The sequence below is a fragment of the Ascaphus truei genome, chromosome 2 (assembly GCF_040206685.1).
Source record: "Ascaphus truei isolate aAscTru1 chromosome 2, aAscTru1.hap1, whole genome shotgun sequence".
Classification (NCBI taxonomy): Eukaryota; Metazoa; Chordata; class Amphibia; order Anura; family Ascaphidae; genus Ascaphus; species Ascaphus truei.
In genome coordinates this window covers 39,603,384-39,620,141 of record NC_134484.1, presented here as the reverse complement: position 1 = coordinate 39,620,141, position 16,758 = coordinate 39,603,384, and the positions used below count along the sequence as shown (strand labels likewise).

The 16,758-nt window shown below is 44.3% G+C and overlaps 1 protein-coding gene across 1 annotated transcript in view; it reads right to left on the bottom strand.

Moving 5' to 3' along the window:
- LOC142477108 (uncharacterized) overlaps positions 1–16,758 on the bottom strand; it is a 237,848-nt gene that overhangs the window by 99,759 nt on the left and 121,331 nt on the right. The window contains exons 10-14 of the mRNA XM_075582160.1: positions 12,735–12,763; positions 6,749–6,840; positions 6,527–6,641; positions 5,131–5,301; positions 4,576–4,646 (exon numbers count right to left, since the gene is read on the bottom strand). Coding sequence (XP_075438275.1) covers positions 4,576–4,646; positions 5,131–5,301; positions 6,527–6,641; positions 6,749–6,840; positions 12,735–12,763 — 478 coding nt within the window. The remainder of the gene's footprint in view (positions 1–4,575; positions 4,647–5,130; positions 5,302–6,526; positions 6,642–6,748; positions 6,841–12,734; positions 12,764–16,758) is intronic.

Sequence of the window (16,758 nt, the reverse complement as noted above, 5' to 3'; positions counted from 1 at the left end):
TGAGTGTGAATCAGGGGTCCCTGGTTCGAATCCCGGTGTCAGCTCCTTGTGCCAGTCACTGCATCTCCCTGTGCCTCAGGCACCAAAAACATAGATTATAAACTCATCTGAGCAGGGACCTGTGTCTGTAACAATCCTATGTACAATGCTGCTTACCGTGCACTGTAACAACAGACAGAAAGCCCTATTGCTACTGTACATCCAATATGACAAATTATATAGCTACAGTAAATGCTTATCTGTTTTTCTCTTCATACTGTAAGTGAGGGTCATTTAGTTAAATTCTTAGTCCAAAGCATTTAAGAATTGAATTAAGTGTCACCTTGAGGTAGTGCTAGGGGTATGACGCCAGAAGGGAGAGCTTGTTAACAAGGTCAGGTGTCCTGGAGAGGGTCTGCACTAGACTGACCAAGAGAGGTAGACCCCCAAGTACTGCATGGGAGTCCCAGAGTACTCTAGCCATTCCAGATCACTTACCGAAGGGAGCACAGACTGGGAGGAAGGAGATACAGCAGACACTGAGAGAGTGAGCCTAGCCTGAGGTAGTGCAAACACAAGTTAGACATATGTTAGGTACACGAGGTGGTGCACAAGGCATGTTTATTGTACGGATGTGGTAGCTGCCCCGCAGAGCGGAGCTCCATGTACAATAACCCAGTTTACCGTGAGCAAGAAGTGACCGTCGGAATGGAGGATCTGCAAAGAGCAGAAGGTCCAGGATGCCGGGAAGAGGAAGGAGAACAAGCTACAGGAGAGACTCTTGTGTGTTTGCTATGGAATGGCGTGAAAGCCGTGGCTGCGCAGTGTTTGTCATGCCTATGTTCTAGGGATGATACCCCTGAGAATAGTGAGGACGACAGCCTTGCGAGATGGGAGGAACGAAATAGACTTTGTTACACACCAATTAACAAACAGCCAGACGCTACCTCAAATACAAAAAAGGACAGTGCTTGCAAAATGGCGGTTCCTGCGTTCCCGGGACACCGCGTGGGCCAGCTGCAGAAAGCCTCGCAACTCTGCAGTTTGCAAATTGTTGGCCAGGATTGGCGGCAACGAGAAAACTCCACCCACTTGGGGAGTTTGGCGCGAAAGCTGGAGCCGCGCCTTCATGGACTATGACTCACTCTGCCCCTGTGCTGGGTCTGCCTACAAAGCGGCGAGACATCCCCCTAGTTTCAATCAGGGGGAGTGGTCTAAAGTTTCACCGGATGCCGATGGAGGAAGTGGGGGGAAGGACAGCTCAACCATCCCCTGCACTTCGGTTGCGGAGAGCCATTGATCACTACAGACCGCTAGGACGAGTACTCCCGTTGGTGACCATGGCTGAACAAGCGGAAAAAGTGGAACAGAGTCCCTTGATATCAACCCACCCCTACTCGGCTCCAGGAGGCTTCCTGATTATCCGAGTAGAAGGTGTGGAGACAGTGGTCTGTCTCTGCCTGCAGTGCAGACTGCCTGGTGGAGCCGTAGGCAGTGAGGCTCGATGCCCTCACTGTAGCTTGCAGTACATGTGGCCAATGACGACTTTTGTACCAGTACAAGCTGTAGGGATGAGACATCCTACCCCAACGTTGGCAGCGGAGCTTCTGGGTGCCCTGTGGAGGGAGAGTGCAGATCCCGCGGAGCATTAACCCGGCCGGGTTCTCAAACAGGAGAAACCCAGTCATCGTAGAGGTGACCGGAAAGGAGCCCATAGACGGTCCCCTACTGGAATACCCCGACCGAACTGTAAATTGGAGTCCTCGGATGAGGAGTGTGCCAGGCTGGCAGAGGCACAGGACATGTTAGAGGAGTACCATACTACTGGTATTCCGTGGCGAGATGCCATTCCTCGTGGTGTGGAGACACGGAGCCGAGTGTCTCCAGTACCGCGCCAACCCGAGCGCCGGAGTCCCACCGCCGTGGTGACTAGTGGGTCGGAAGGAGGTCGATCCACCCCGACCCTGCGGAGCAGTAGGATAACCCCGTGCTCACCGCAGATCCCGGGAGTGGAGGTGAGCGAAGAGCGGAACCAGGGTCAAGCTGGACCGCGCAGCAGAAAGGCGTTGCCGGATATCCTCGTGGAGGAAGAGGTCTCGCTTGGGGACCCAACCCAAGATGGCGTCGCAGCACGTGCGGATCCCGAAGCAGTTCCGGACGACCTGAGCGGTATCAAGTGGGAGGCGATTGCACCTCTACGATCGAGCACTGGGAGTCGATCCCCTACGGACAGCAGACGGAGTGGGCGCTCGAATCGGAGAACGAGAGGATCCACTACCGAAGGACAGAGCGAACATTGTGGCGAACGTGAGTCTGGTGTTGCGGAGGAGCAGGCCGTAACCCTGCCGGCACCTACCGTCCAGTCCCGTCCCTCAATCCCGTCCATCCCCAGGGTTAGCCCCAAGGCCCTAGTTCAAACCCCTGTCCCTGTCACCTGTTCCTTTGGGTCTACCTCTAGTCTGGGTATGACAGGGGAGTCCCGGGGTCCTACCACAGAACGGACTGAAGCCTGGACTGGGGAACTTCTGATGATGGATCGGAGGGTGGAGGGAGGATTTCTCGACGAGGGTCGATAATTAGCGAAAGCTATAGCGCACTGAGCATTGAGGGCGGACACTGGTCACAGCGCAAGGAAAGGGTTATGCGATCTGAGGGTACTTCAGGGGTATCCTCGGGTGGGCCTGATGATGAGGAGGAGCCAATAGAACCTAACTCCGAGGAAGTACGGGAAACTAGGTGGTGGGCGCTGTTATATGAAGGTTATGTCGCCTGGCTTGACCGCACCCATTTTCTTCTAGAAAGGGAGGGGGTGGTTGATCACTGGTGGGCTCCTGGAGATTTCGACGATGAGGCATACCTTAGAGCGCTAAGGGTAAGAAGGGACCGAATACAAGGGGGTCTTATTACCCCAAAAGGATCAGAAGGGTTAGATGATCCGATGGAGTTAGATGAGCCCCTGTCATGGGTGTTGCCGGGGAAGGCTGGCCTAACTAAATTGACCAGGACGTGCCGAACTGAACGGGCTATCGCAGCCAAGTATAAGAGGTCACATGGGCTTGAATACCCCTATGTCTCCGAACCTCTAATGAGGGAAATAGAGGAGAATCGAAAGAGGTGGCTCCGAAATGATATTGAATATTACATAGTTAATAAGGGAGGAGCCATTAAAGGAGTTCAGGCTGAGCAGAGGATCTCCCAACTCATGCGGGTCTGGAAGATAGGACGCAGCGTGTATATGCACAAGGTGGTATACTGTAATGAGCGGGGATTGCCACGAGAGTATAGTGTAACCGTTCATGATGCAGCGGGGCGGGAAGTGAAGAAACCAGACCCTCGGCACTACTGTTAGGTCCGTTAACGAGTGGTCTGCCTTTTCCTTTGCTGCTTACTGCTGGTCAGTGAGCGGATGTTCTGTCATTATTATGAGGATGTGACAATGTTTAAATGCTAAGTTTGTGTGTTCTTTTTCAGTGTTTCCTGGAGCAAGGTACACCAAATTTAGGACCCAGCCGGGACGGTGGGGATTCACCAGGGGGAGTATATAGCCATGCATAATAATGGTATATAGCTTTCCTCTCTGTTGGCAGTAAGTCCTGGTAAGAACAGGTATGCCAGCAGTAGTTATGGAGGTTTTCCCTCATCCAATGGTGATGTGCCCTATGTATGAAGGGGAGTGGCTGTATGCTCTGAGTCCCTGGATAGTGACATCAGGGATGCGCCTGCCTCCTGAAGTATACTGTATAAGGCACAACACAGTTAGTTACCGTTGGTTCTAGCAGTGTTCCAGCAGCTGTGGAAAGCTGTTAGGAAGTTGTATTTTCCTGCATAAGGGATTGTAGGAACACTTTGTGACGTAACTAGCGGTCCAGGTTGACCAATCAGCCTGTCTAAGCCACTCTGTGTCCAGGGACCTGGCACAGAGAGGATCTCCCTAGGAGAAGAGGGAATCCCACTCCAATTTGGGAGGGCGTACCTGGCGAAGGGACAGCACGGAGAGATGTGCGGCTAGAGCCGGCAGCTGCATGGGGCAGTCTTCTACATCACCGTCTACAATAAAGATGACCTTGTTAACGATACCCCCACTGTGTGAGTGTGACATTAATCAGCAGTGGATGGCACCACCAAGAAGGAGTTCCTCACCAGGACCATCTCCCTGCGGAAGCACAGATCCTGATGAGGTGGAGGCGCTGCACATGATGTAAGTTGAACTCGCACCCACTACCTCAGCTACCTGTTCTGTTGAAAATCCCCTACTAACATCAAGCGGGAGACTCAGGAGTTCTGTTGCCTACAGGTGCACCACCACACACACACGTAATGGGAGTTGATTATTAAAGTACCCGGGCCAATGTGAGATTGGGGGGGGGGGGAAACCCGTTACATATGCATGAGATTACAATTCCAGTAGCACTGTTTTGACACAAAATATACACAGTGCGGTGGGTTTGAGTTCTGAGCTTGCAAGGGTTGTGTGTGTCTGTTACTGTGCACTAGATTGTAATTGTGAAGCGCCTTGAGTCCCATTGAGAACAAAACGCTATTGAAATGAACAGTTATTATTATTATTTAGGAATCAGACAGCAGTAAGTGACATACCAGAAATCCTTTAGGTAAGCTGGGTGCATTGCTCGGACATCTGCCATTCCTTTTTGGAGGTATTCTTTTTCCTAGAAGGAAAACATTGTTCTTTTAATTGTACGGGTGCAGTATATGAAAGTTGCATTTGTTGTAGGTTGTGATACATTTTAGGGGACCAACACGAGTGTTCTTCATACATGAAATTACAGTGGACAGAACTTTTAAAAACCTCTTTCGTTTAATTTTCAAGTACCCTTGAACCCAATAGTTTTATTCTACACTTGAAGAAAAGAACGGTGCCGTTTCTAAAGCTTTGTACACAATCATTTAAATCTATTAAGAGCTCTAATGTTAGTCCCCTAAAATGTAACTTCCTGGTTGTTAAATATCTCGCACATGGGCCAATAGGAAGCCACCATAGTGCGCGCCTAGCCGGGGCTACCAACGGCATGAACGGAGGTAAGTACCTCGGAAAGCAGGGTGTCCTAGAGTGGAAATTAATGAGGTTCAGCTTCGGAGAACCCCTGATTCATATATATCTATAAGATTATTTACATGAGAAACATTCCCTACCTCCGGCCACATCGGATGACAAAATGTCAGATCTTTCTCTAGTTCTTTCCTTCTCCAGTCTTTCCATTGCTGAATTTTTTTCTTTGACTGATATATTTCTTTAAATTCCTCTACAATCTGATACACGGTGAGGCCCAATGCTATTATAATCACAACGATTCTCCAGCTGTCCTACGGTTATTAAAAAACAAAAAAGAAATGAGGTGCATGAATCTTTCAGTAAACGGAATCAAGAAGATTATGAGATCTATTTATCAAAGTCTTCCAGCTCCAAAACTGGAGCAAACATGCAAAGCACCATCGGATAACAGACCATCGGATTGCAGGTCCCATGTTAATCCGCTGCAGTGAGCATCAGATACGCGGTTCCGACATTGGAAAACGGACTGTCGGATACCCAGAACCACACACACATACATATATATATATATATATATATATATATATATATATATATATATAATATATATATATATATATATATATATATAACATAGCAATGGAACAATAGGCACTCTGTAATAACAGTCACTGATAAGGGTGCAGATCCTATAATGAAGAATAAGCAATACAATACCGTTTTTGAAGACGAAATCAACAAGCAGCACTCCAGAATTGATCAAAAAAGTGTATTGAAAGAAGAGACACAAGACCGACGTTTCGGTCCACAAGTGCGACCGTTCTCATATACATATATATATGTCCAACATAATCACCTGAATCTTTTGATATGACTCACGTGTGTCTAAGTATTAGAGAAAGAAAGTTATGAGTGTGTTTATATATTAAGGAAGAAAACTTAAACGTCTTTTTTTTCTGTCGCAAAACTGATAACCTAGCAGCTGATGTACGACAGGGGTGGGCTTATGTTGTTTCAATGGGGACAAATAGTACATAGGTGTTAGCAAGGTATTGTGAAATCAGAATTCATCAGAGGTCCAACAATGAGCAGCCACTTCACCTTTTGTTTCAACATTGTCCCTTATTCCCTGTAGAGTGTAAGCTCTCAGTACCAGGGCCCCCATTACCTCTTTGTGTCTGTGTGCGCTTGTTTGCTCTTATTTGGTATGTCATTCTGTTTATGTAAAATACACAACTCTGTGCCCCCTCTTTGTACCGTGCTGCGGAATATGTCATTGCTTTACAAATAAGCGATAATAATAAATTAAGGCTGCAATCTTTTCTAACGTCTGCATGGCATAAAAGCAGTATGTATTTCTTATTGTGTTCTCTACATAGACATCGAAATATAGTCAACATTTACGGCTACGGAGCAACCTTTTCAAGTTGTGACATGACTGAGTGCCTTCACTGTGTCTTCGGTGAGTGTTGCTAAGTGGAGTGAACCTCTTCTGTGTCCCAGTGTTCAGTCGTATCTAGGAATCTCATGACATACTTCTGGAAACTTGTAAGGTTGTTCCTCTGATCTTGATAGTGATGCTGCGATTCCCAGTGCAGTCCAAGACACGATGAAGAGAAGATTTATGGAAAGCATTATGGCGATATTCTTCCTGAAACAGAATAAAACACAAGGCCTGGATTACATCTGATAAAGTTGAAAGACAAGCGTGCCCTTCGGCTGGATCAACCAGGCTAATGAAAATGTTCAAAGGTTTACCTGCCAAAAGATTTCCATTTCATGTCAATTAACTTCTGGATAACAGGGTGCATGATAATGTCCAGCTGGCGAGACTGCACAATCACTTCAAGCTAAATCGGAACGTGGTAAAGAAAAAATAATAATCGTGGTTACGTTACAGTCCTGAAAAGCATTTTATATCCATGTCTCTCAGGCACAATCCAAGATCCACATGTCTCTTCAAGAGTATAAGTTACACTATATTCATTATGAAAAAATAAACATTAAGGGAACATCACAGTACAGTATGTATTTTTCTACAGTGTGAGAAAAGCTTTGTGACAGAGGTCCTTACTAAATAGGTCGTCGTTTCTGTACTGGAGAAATGTCCAGCTCCATTCCTTTTGAAGTCTCTCAATCCATGACACTGCGCTCCTGTCTTTAGCATCAAATCACAACTTTGCAAGGGGGTTCATTAATGACGTGTTTTAAAATGCTAGAAGAGACGCGGCTTTCCCTTTGGAGTAGGGGGAAATGTGGCTTTAGAAATGGTTAGTTCTCTGTAAACCGGAGTTTTGCCATACTGCAATTCATGGGCAAAAACACATTAATCTTCAGTCTGGTTTAACAGCGCTGCAAAAATAAGTCTGCCATAGCAATGGCTCTATACCATTATTCATTCAAGTGCAGCTATAAGCACAGGGGTGGGCAACTCCAGTCCCGATGGGCCACCACCAGGTCAGGTTTTCAGGATATCCCTGCTTCAGCACAGGTGGCTCAATCAGTGGTTCAGTCTTTGACTGAGCCACCTGTGCTGAAGCAGGGATATCCTGAAAACCTCACCTGGTGGTGGCCCTTTTCAGGATATCCCTGCTTCAGCACAGGTGACTCAGTCAAAGACTGAACCACTGATTGAGCCACCTGTGCTGAAGCAGGGATATCCTGAAAACCTGATCTGTTAGTGGCCCTTGAGGCCTGGGGTTGCCCACCCCTGCTCTACACTATTAATTGTAATTGATTGACCTCTATGTTAAAAGATACAGGATTACAAAGAGAATACCCTATTCACTAATTAATTTGCTCTGTCATGTCTTAAGGAGATGGAGAACCCACTCGTAAAGTTGCTTACTGTTACTCATCACTATTTTCCAGGTAGCCGTCTCTCCTGTTGACTCAACAAAAATGTAATGTTGAAAAATCTGAGAATCTGAAGAAGATCAAATAATGTGACCAAGGAAATATTAAAGGGGCTTTTTATAAATAAGCAAAGAGTGCAGCTGGCTTTCCTAAACAGATTTAGCCATAACGTACCTAAATGACAAGTTACACTAAAATATTTAAAATGCAGAATGCATGTCTCTCCTCCATCCTTTTCTGGTACAGTAGAGTTTGTATAAAATATTAAAATATCATATTTTTCCATTATTAGCATTGACGTTGCTTTACAACCGATTACACAGTAAACTTGTATTTGTCATTTTTATAACAAATTTGGGGGAGGGGTGGGGGCTCTAATTGTATACTAGGCTAATTGGCTAATACCAGCATTGGAAGACCTCCATGAAAAATTATTTATTTGTATACTTGTTGGACTAAAGTCCAACTCTATTCAGTTACTGCGTTCATTCCTTTTTAATGAAAATGCAAGTACTGCTTTAATAAAGAGAAAATCCAAGCAGGCGATTTATTCTTTTAACATAAGAATAAAGCAGGGGGTCTCAGGACATCAACCCCATTCATTTCAGCTCTGGGGCTCCCCTGCTTCCGGAGATACATACCTCCGTAGGAGATGCCAGTAGCCGCTCCGCTAGCGGGGTTCATGTAATAGCGGCGTTTCTAAGGTTCCGCGCCCCGCGGGCCAATAGGAAGCCATGACGTCATAATTTTCGGCTTCCTATTGGCCCGCATGACGCGGGAGATTTAAACTTTGCAGAAATACCAGCACCCTTTTTGGAGGTCGGTATTTCAGTATGCAAGGGGTTCCATGAGCTCAAATTAATAGGGTTCAGCCCCTGAGATACCCCGATTCAAACCTATGTTTAAAAAAACCCAGTAATAATAAAAAAAAGCACGAATTGCTCCTTTAAACATTGCACTTTTGCTGTATGATAATGGAAAGTAGGACTTGGATATTTACAAACTGGTGTATGTTTTGGGGTTATGCCAGTTCAGGAGGTAAACTACACTGTACCGCAGGAGAGAAGTCCCCTGTGAGTCTCGTGACACTGAAACGGTCTCGCTAATGAAAACATTTTCCCACAAAGTTGCTTCTAATTAGAAAACTTTTGTAAAGGAAGTGATCTGATTTCAGTGGCCTACATTAAGTAGAAAGGACGGTTTGGTGATTGCGGCCTTTTGCTGCCGTCAAGCAGAGTAGATTGATCTTTTTTTTTTTAACCTCTTCTGCACCCGAATGTTCTGCGTGGCTTATTAAATAACACGATAATTTGCCCATATACTGTAGTTTACCAAGCACCACTTTCTATTCAAAATGCCCACGACCCTGCCACTGTTTGTCCTGGATGACTTTGTTTGGTGTAACATTGAATGGATGGGTAAAGTATAACTATTTTATGGGTGGGTAAACTATAACTGCTGTTGGGGGTTGGAGGACCTTTTAAAATCCTCAGTGTAACACATTTAGCCCTATCAAAAAAGGTGGTTAAAAACAGATAACAAGGTAAACTAGATCAGAGTCATGAGTGTGCCAGTCGTCTCGCATGTTCTGGGTAAGTACAGATCATTGTATTTTCTGTTCAGTATCTGGTGGCCATAGGAAGAGTTCCATGGAGCTCCTCATACTGCATCTCCCGCCTTACACCGGGATTTTGCCCCACCGTGAGCCGCTGAGACATTTTGGTACAGTAGGATTTTAGAGATGCTGATTATCAGAGCCTCTATATCCAATAGCACCAAGATACCTTAGGGCCTTTCTATACTGTGTGTGGCATCCATACATCAACGTTGCACAGCTAAAAATAACGCATTTTATATCGCCTCCGATGAAAATATCTGAACTGGCATCAAAATGACTAAATATCGCATATTAAGTCATGTTAAAGACATAAATTTACCGAAACCACGGTAGCGCCAAAGAATACTGGATTTTTTATCACCTGCTCCAGGCTGGCATTAGTTCTATCTTGCAATGTGTTGGCCATTATATACATACAGGTAGGCAAGATATCCTAAACTAACATGATAATAATAAAACACATTACAGTACATATTAACCCTTGTCATGGATTCCCATGACTAGCTCACCACTAAGGCTAAGGCCCCGCTCCCTCAGTCAGCACGCCCACACGGCAGACAGGCGGGGCGCTGACAGACACAGACCGCGATATGCAGTCTGTAGGGAGCCGGAGCGGGAGGGGGGCGGGAGTGGGAGGGGGGGGCATGGTTTGAGCGGAGGGACCCGCTACTCCCCCCCTCCCTCCACGGGCTCGGGCTGCAGGAGGGAGCTGCTGCGGGCTGCTGTAAAAGGTAAGCAGCTCCCTCCCCCTTCTGCCACAAATGAGAGACACGAGAGACACAAACGACACACAAACGACACACACACACACACACACCTCTCTCTTGTGTAGGAAGCTGCCTGATGACAGCTCCCGCTCCCTCCGCTGATTGGCTCATCAGCGCACCACGTGATGCGTCACCGCTCGGGATCACAATTTTCTTGAATCCCCTGGCGGCTGACGCATCACAGTGCGTAGTGAGCCAGCAGCGAGGGGGGACTGGGACCTGCTCGGGAGGATTCCCCTGCTGGTGGGGAACGCTCACGCGGCCGCCCGCGCCGCCGGGCGCAGCGGGTCCCAGCCCTAAGGCCATTAGTCAAGAGGGATGTGGGTGATGGGGTTAGTTTCCCCAGGGAGGGTGATAAGGCTCCCTGGAGAGGGGGGGGTATGTAGTAGGAGTTATTTTATTTGTGTGTTAACCCCTTTGATGGCTGTGATATACTTGGTAGCCACAGGCATCAAAAGGATTAATGTAATTTCTACCATAAGGTTCTGTAATAGTAGATATTACAGAGGCCTATAGGTAGAAATATTAGGCATGCAATCGCAATAATGGAATTAAAGCTGCAGTTCAGTCTTTTTTTTATTTATTTTTACTTCAATAGTTTTATGTGGGCAATCTCTAATTACCTAAAGAACTGTATAGCTGCCAGTCAATTCGTTCTCCGTGTATTGATAGGTCGAAATTTGGTGACATAATTAGTGAAGGGATCTGTTTATATTCTGCTTGTCTGTCAGTGGAAGCTCATGAATATTCATGAGCAGTCCTACACTGACAAGTGCTAGAGGGAGGGCAGGGCTGACAAAGGGGTGTGCCAGGGCTTGTGACAGGACATGAAGGGGCAGTGCCTTAGCAAATGGCTGTTAAAATAGAATACAAGAAAATTGGTCTTTCAAAGTTGTTTTTTTTAAAAACAGAAAATGCTAAAAGTATTTTTTCTTACTACAGAACTGATTTATTAAAAAAAACACACATGCAGGATATTGACTGAACTGCAGCTTTAATGCATTATTTCCTGCATCGCATCAAGTAAAAAAATATTGCACCTGGTAAATTATTACCGCAATTGTGATGACTTTGGTCATAAAATTGTGGGAAAAAAGTGATACATTTTTTTTAACGATATTAACTATTAATTAAACTGAGTTTCATGTATCTAGGCCTCCATTGGAAATGTGCTGGCTTCTATAAGTGACACTCTTTTGACGTTTACAGAGCCTACTCATTAAACTACAAACTGTGCCATGGCAATTCCCATGAAAACGGAATAAAATGTTTGCAATGTTCATGACAACTTATCTATTATAGAAATATCACTAGGAAAAATATCTGATTTGCCTGCATTTTCCGCATCAATTGGGTTAAATGTGATGCAATCTGTTTCTTGCCCAGTGGACACGGCTGGGGTGTTTGAAAATACTTAACCTATCCCTGTGTTCAAGTCACGGTAAGAATCAAATAGTTGCAATAGTTGCATATATGATGCCTATTTCAGCATATATCATGCATATGTTTGCATGTATAATTCCTGTATGATGTTTGCATGTACAATTCCTCTTTGAAAACAAATTGCACTGAGTTGAATAGGTATATATTTTTTTTATATACTGTACACTGTATAAGTAAGAAGAGAGAGACATTACTATAATTACCTCTGTCTCTCTCAAGCATTCCGTGTGAAATACAATCTAGGAGCTTATTGAATCGCATGTGAATACCTAATTTTGCCAGATTTCTTCATTTGCGCAGAACTGCACAGCTGGAATCCATGACTTCTAAATATAGTAAAAATGCTTCAATGGAATTTCAACTTTGTTTAAATACACATTTGATGTAAAATAAATGGGGTACTTAAAATGTTCTACAGTAGACTAAAAAGGTATTATATTACATTGTAAGTATAGTACATTGTCATCCAAAAAAAAGTAATGACAGAATCGCGTTAAAACTTCAAATATAAGAAGATGCTTTCTAAATTAAATAAAAACGGTGAGTTCTACATTTGCATGTCGAATAGGTATACTGTATGTAATAAAACAAAAAACCAGAGCAACATCCAATGTGACAAAAATACACAGTGAAATACCTATATATCTCTTGAAAAAAGGGTCATTTAGTTAATCCTTTGGCCAAAGCGTATAAGCCTGCGAGCCACTTTCAAGGCATGACCATAATATCGCAGGTCCCAACACTGTATGTAATGGTTTTAAACTTATCCCTTTGTTAGGGCAAGACGGCTGGCTTGTGCTCCCTCCCGCCCTTCTTAGGACATTATTTTATATCAGTGGTTAGTCATGTAATTAATGAAAGACTTTGATTGGGCTTAAACTCTTGACCTTTTTTTTCTTTGGACATCATCTCTTCCAGCCATTTTATAAATACGCCCAATTAATTCCCTCACCATTATTGATTAACACGTCATTAAGTTGTCTCTATATTGCAAGATTTTAGGGGTCATGTCCCGAAGGGGCCTTGAATTCTCATTGTTACGTTTCTCAGTGGTACTTACTGGAGATTTAGCTTGAGTTCCAAGGAAATCTAGTTTGAAAACAAAGAAAACATTAATGAGAAAAAGCTATGTTGGATGTTATGATGATACTATGATTGCACATTCTTGCTACAGCAGAAAATGCCTTTTAGATTTGCCTTTTGTGAACATTACAATAACAAGAAACAGATCTTCACATCACCCAGTATTCCCCGGGTTACAACAGATTGAGTAGATGTTTCTGGTGGCAATAAGTTTGCTCAGTGCATATTTTATTTATTTATAAAATATTTTACCAGGAAGTAATACATTGAGAGTTACCTCTCGTTTTCAAGTATGTCCTGGGCACAGAGTTAAGACAAATAATACATGGTTACAAATACAGTTACATAAATGAACAGGGTATACATTATATACAAGACATTGCATGCACAGTTAAAGAAAATATATATTATGGGCGTATGAAACAGTTACAGACCAGATTAAAATGTGAGACAGCCTTAGATTTGAAAGAACTTAAACTGGTGATGGATGTGAGAGTCTCTGGTAGGTTGTTCCAGTTTTGGGGTGCACGGTAAGAGAAGGAGGAACGGCCTGATACTTTGTTGAGCCATGGGACCATGAACAGTCTTTTGGAGTCTGATCTCAGGTGATAAGTGCTGCATGTGGTAGGGGGGAGGAGCTTGTTTAGGATAGCTGGGTAGCTTGCCCAGAAAGTATTTGAAGGCAAGACAGGAAAGGTGAACTTTGCGCCTAGACTCTAGTGATGACCAATCTAGTTCTTTGAGCATTTCGCAGTGATGTGTGCTGTAGTTGCATTGGAGAACAAAACGACAAATTGAATTGTAGAGGGTGTCAAGTTTGCTAAGGTGGGTTTGAGGTGCCGAGCCATATACTATGTCTCCATAGTCAATATTTGGCATTAGCATCTGCTGTGCGATACGCTTTCTGACCAGGAGACTTAGGGAGGATTTGTTCCTGTAAAGTAACCCTAGTTTGGCATAGGTCTTGTTTTTCAGGGTATCAATGTGCATTGCGAATGTTAAGTGGGAGACAAACCATAAGCCCAGGTATTTAAAACTAGTGACAGGGGTTAGGGTGGTGTTAGAGTTGGTTCTAATCAGGAGCTCAGTCGCTGGAAGCTTTAAAAATGTAGTCTTGGTCCCAAATACCATTGTTACAGTCTTGTCAGTGTTTAAAAACAGTTTGTTTTGGAAAATCCAGTTTTCGAGTCTCAAAAAGTCAGACTGAAGTATGTGTTGGAGGTCAGAGAGGCTATGGCTGTGTGCATATAGGATTGTTCCATCTGCATATATGTGTATTGAGGCTTTCTTACAAGCTGTGGGAAGATTATTAATGAACACTGAGAAGAGTAGGGGCCCCAGAACAGAGCCTTGCGGGACACCACAGGTGATATCCAGGGGGTTGGAGTTAGAGCCTGAGGTGGACACATGTTGGGATCTACCTGATAGGTAGGACTGAAACCAGTTTAAAGCATGCTTCCCTATTTCAGAGCTCTGGAGTGTATTAAGCAGGATAGAATGATCAACTGTATCAAAAGCCTTGGCAAAATCTAGGAATACTGCACCAGTGAGTTGTCCCCGTTCCATTCCACACTGGATTTCATTGCAAACTTTTAGCTGGGTAGTTACAGTGGAGTGTTTAAGACGAAACCCAGATTGGAATTGGCTAGGGAAATTTGTCTTGGTATAGTAATCGCTTAATTGGGAGTGGACACATTTTTCCATGACTTTGGATAGAATTGGGAGAAGTGAGATTGGCCTGTAGTTTGAGACAGTGTTTTTGTCCATACTTTTGAAGATTGGGACAACTCTGGCAGTTTTCCAGGTCTTAGGGATATGGCCTGCAGACAGGATAGAGTTGACTATGGAAGCAATTGGTTTGGCAATGGCTGGGGCACCAAGTTGTAGGCACCTAGATTGTAGTAAGTCAGGTCCGCATTGGCTGCTTAGTTTTAGTTTGAGGAGCGCTTGTGTAATCTCCTCTTCAGATACTGGGCCAAATTGAAAGTTGTGGGCAGTGTTGGGAGGGGCTGGGGCTACGTGGGTACTCGCAGGATGAGATTCAGGTTTGTGGTTTGGGCTGCGTTCCGCTAATAAGTTAGTGGCACACCCCACAATGTAATCATTGAATGCATTTGCAATGTCAGTGGGGTTTGTCAGAGTAATATCTCCCTTAGTGATATTACTTGGTTGTTGATGGTTAGGAGGCTGGAATGTATTGTTGATAACCTTCCAGAAGTTAGCTGGGTTTGATGTATTTTGGTGGAGATTGTCAGAGTAATATTGTGCTTTTGCGTGCCTTGTTTGCCTTGTGATGAACAAAGGAACAAAGGGCACTGCGGATTTAAGCAAATTAAACTCATTTATTGAGCCAACACGACGTTTCGACCTTAGTGGTCTTTTTCAAGTGACAATGGCATAAATACATTCCTCAATGATAACATATAAATAGTGCCCCAAATCCCCACAATGCAACCTGTCCAATTGTTTGCCTTGTGCACATGTTCCGCAGGCATCTGCGGGACATCAGTGCTACCTTGATGCAGCAACACATTCTATACACACCTTCTTTATATACACCATTGTTTTCACAGGATCTATTGCAAAGGCCCCCCACAGCTGAACCATGCTATTTCTATCTCTGGGAACCTCTTGGTCCCCAAAGGGGGATTTCACACAAAGCTGACTAGGATATAGCCGAGGGCGGCAATTTTTCTGAGAGGCATTTATTTTTGTGTGTGTTGAGTGGGGGGTCTTGCTTTCTCCGGAGCAGCCTCCCTCCTGCAGCTTTGCGCTGTCATGGCGACCGTACGTCAAATTATGCCACCACGTCACATGACGATTCGTTACCATGATAACGCGGCATCACATGCCGCTGTGATGTCATGACACTGCTATGTTGCGGAGGAGGGCTGTCCTATGGGCGGCAAAAAGGTAAGTCCGCCGCTGCCAGTCCCTGAGATATAGTTGTAGCAGACGTTAATTCTCCCGTTAACCGAACATATTATGTCAAAAGGCGTTTCATATTGTGTGCATTAAGGAAATGATGCACACAATTTTTTTTTCAATGATGTTACATTAATGTTTGAGACAAATATCGCTGGGCATTGGCGCAATGCATTGCGTTCTGCTCAAGGATATCTTCTCTCTACCCCTTTTGTATCTAAAGCCCTCTCCCGCCTTAACCCTTTTCACTGACTGCCCCACACCTCTGGAATTCCCTTCCCCTCAGTACCCGACTAGCACCCTCTCTATCCACCTTTAAGACCCATCTTAAAACCCACCTCCTTAACGAAACATATAAGTAGCTCCGTGGCTGATACTATACACCTCATACATAAAGCTTGGCCCCCTGCAGACGCACTTACCAGAACTCCCTCCTACTGTCTCTGTACGTTCTTCCTACCTACCAATTAGACTGTAAGCTCATCGGGGCAGGGACTCCTCTTCCTAAATGTTACTTTTATGTCTGAAAGCACTTCTTCTCTTTGTGTTATTTATATTATTTGTTATTTATATTATTATGCCACGTGTATTACTGCTGTGAAGCACTATGTACATTAGTGGCGCTATATAAATAAAGATATACGTACAAACATTGTGTTAACGGAAGCAGTAACGTCTGCCCCATCTGCATTTCTGATCCCTTTTGGGAAATCAATATGACTGCCATCCAAGCCTTACTCCCACGGGCCAGCAGGAAGCAGCAATATCATCATAGGATGACTTGGCAGCTTCCTATTGGATGACTCTGGCAGCTATCTTTCATTTTACTTTCAATGTAAATATCTTGGGGACCAGCACTGATCAGCTCAAGGGGAATCCCCAGTTCAGATTCTATGAAAATGATGAATTCCATAAATGAGGAATTGCTTTAAATGCAGCAGATTTCACAGGAGTCAGAGAAATCCACTTGATGATATTCACAGCATAAAAAAAATGATAATTATTACAGGAAGATCCATATAGACCAAATAAAATATTTAATGGGCTGCACAAAACAACGTAAGCTGAGCTTTGCT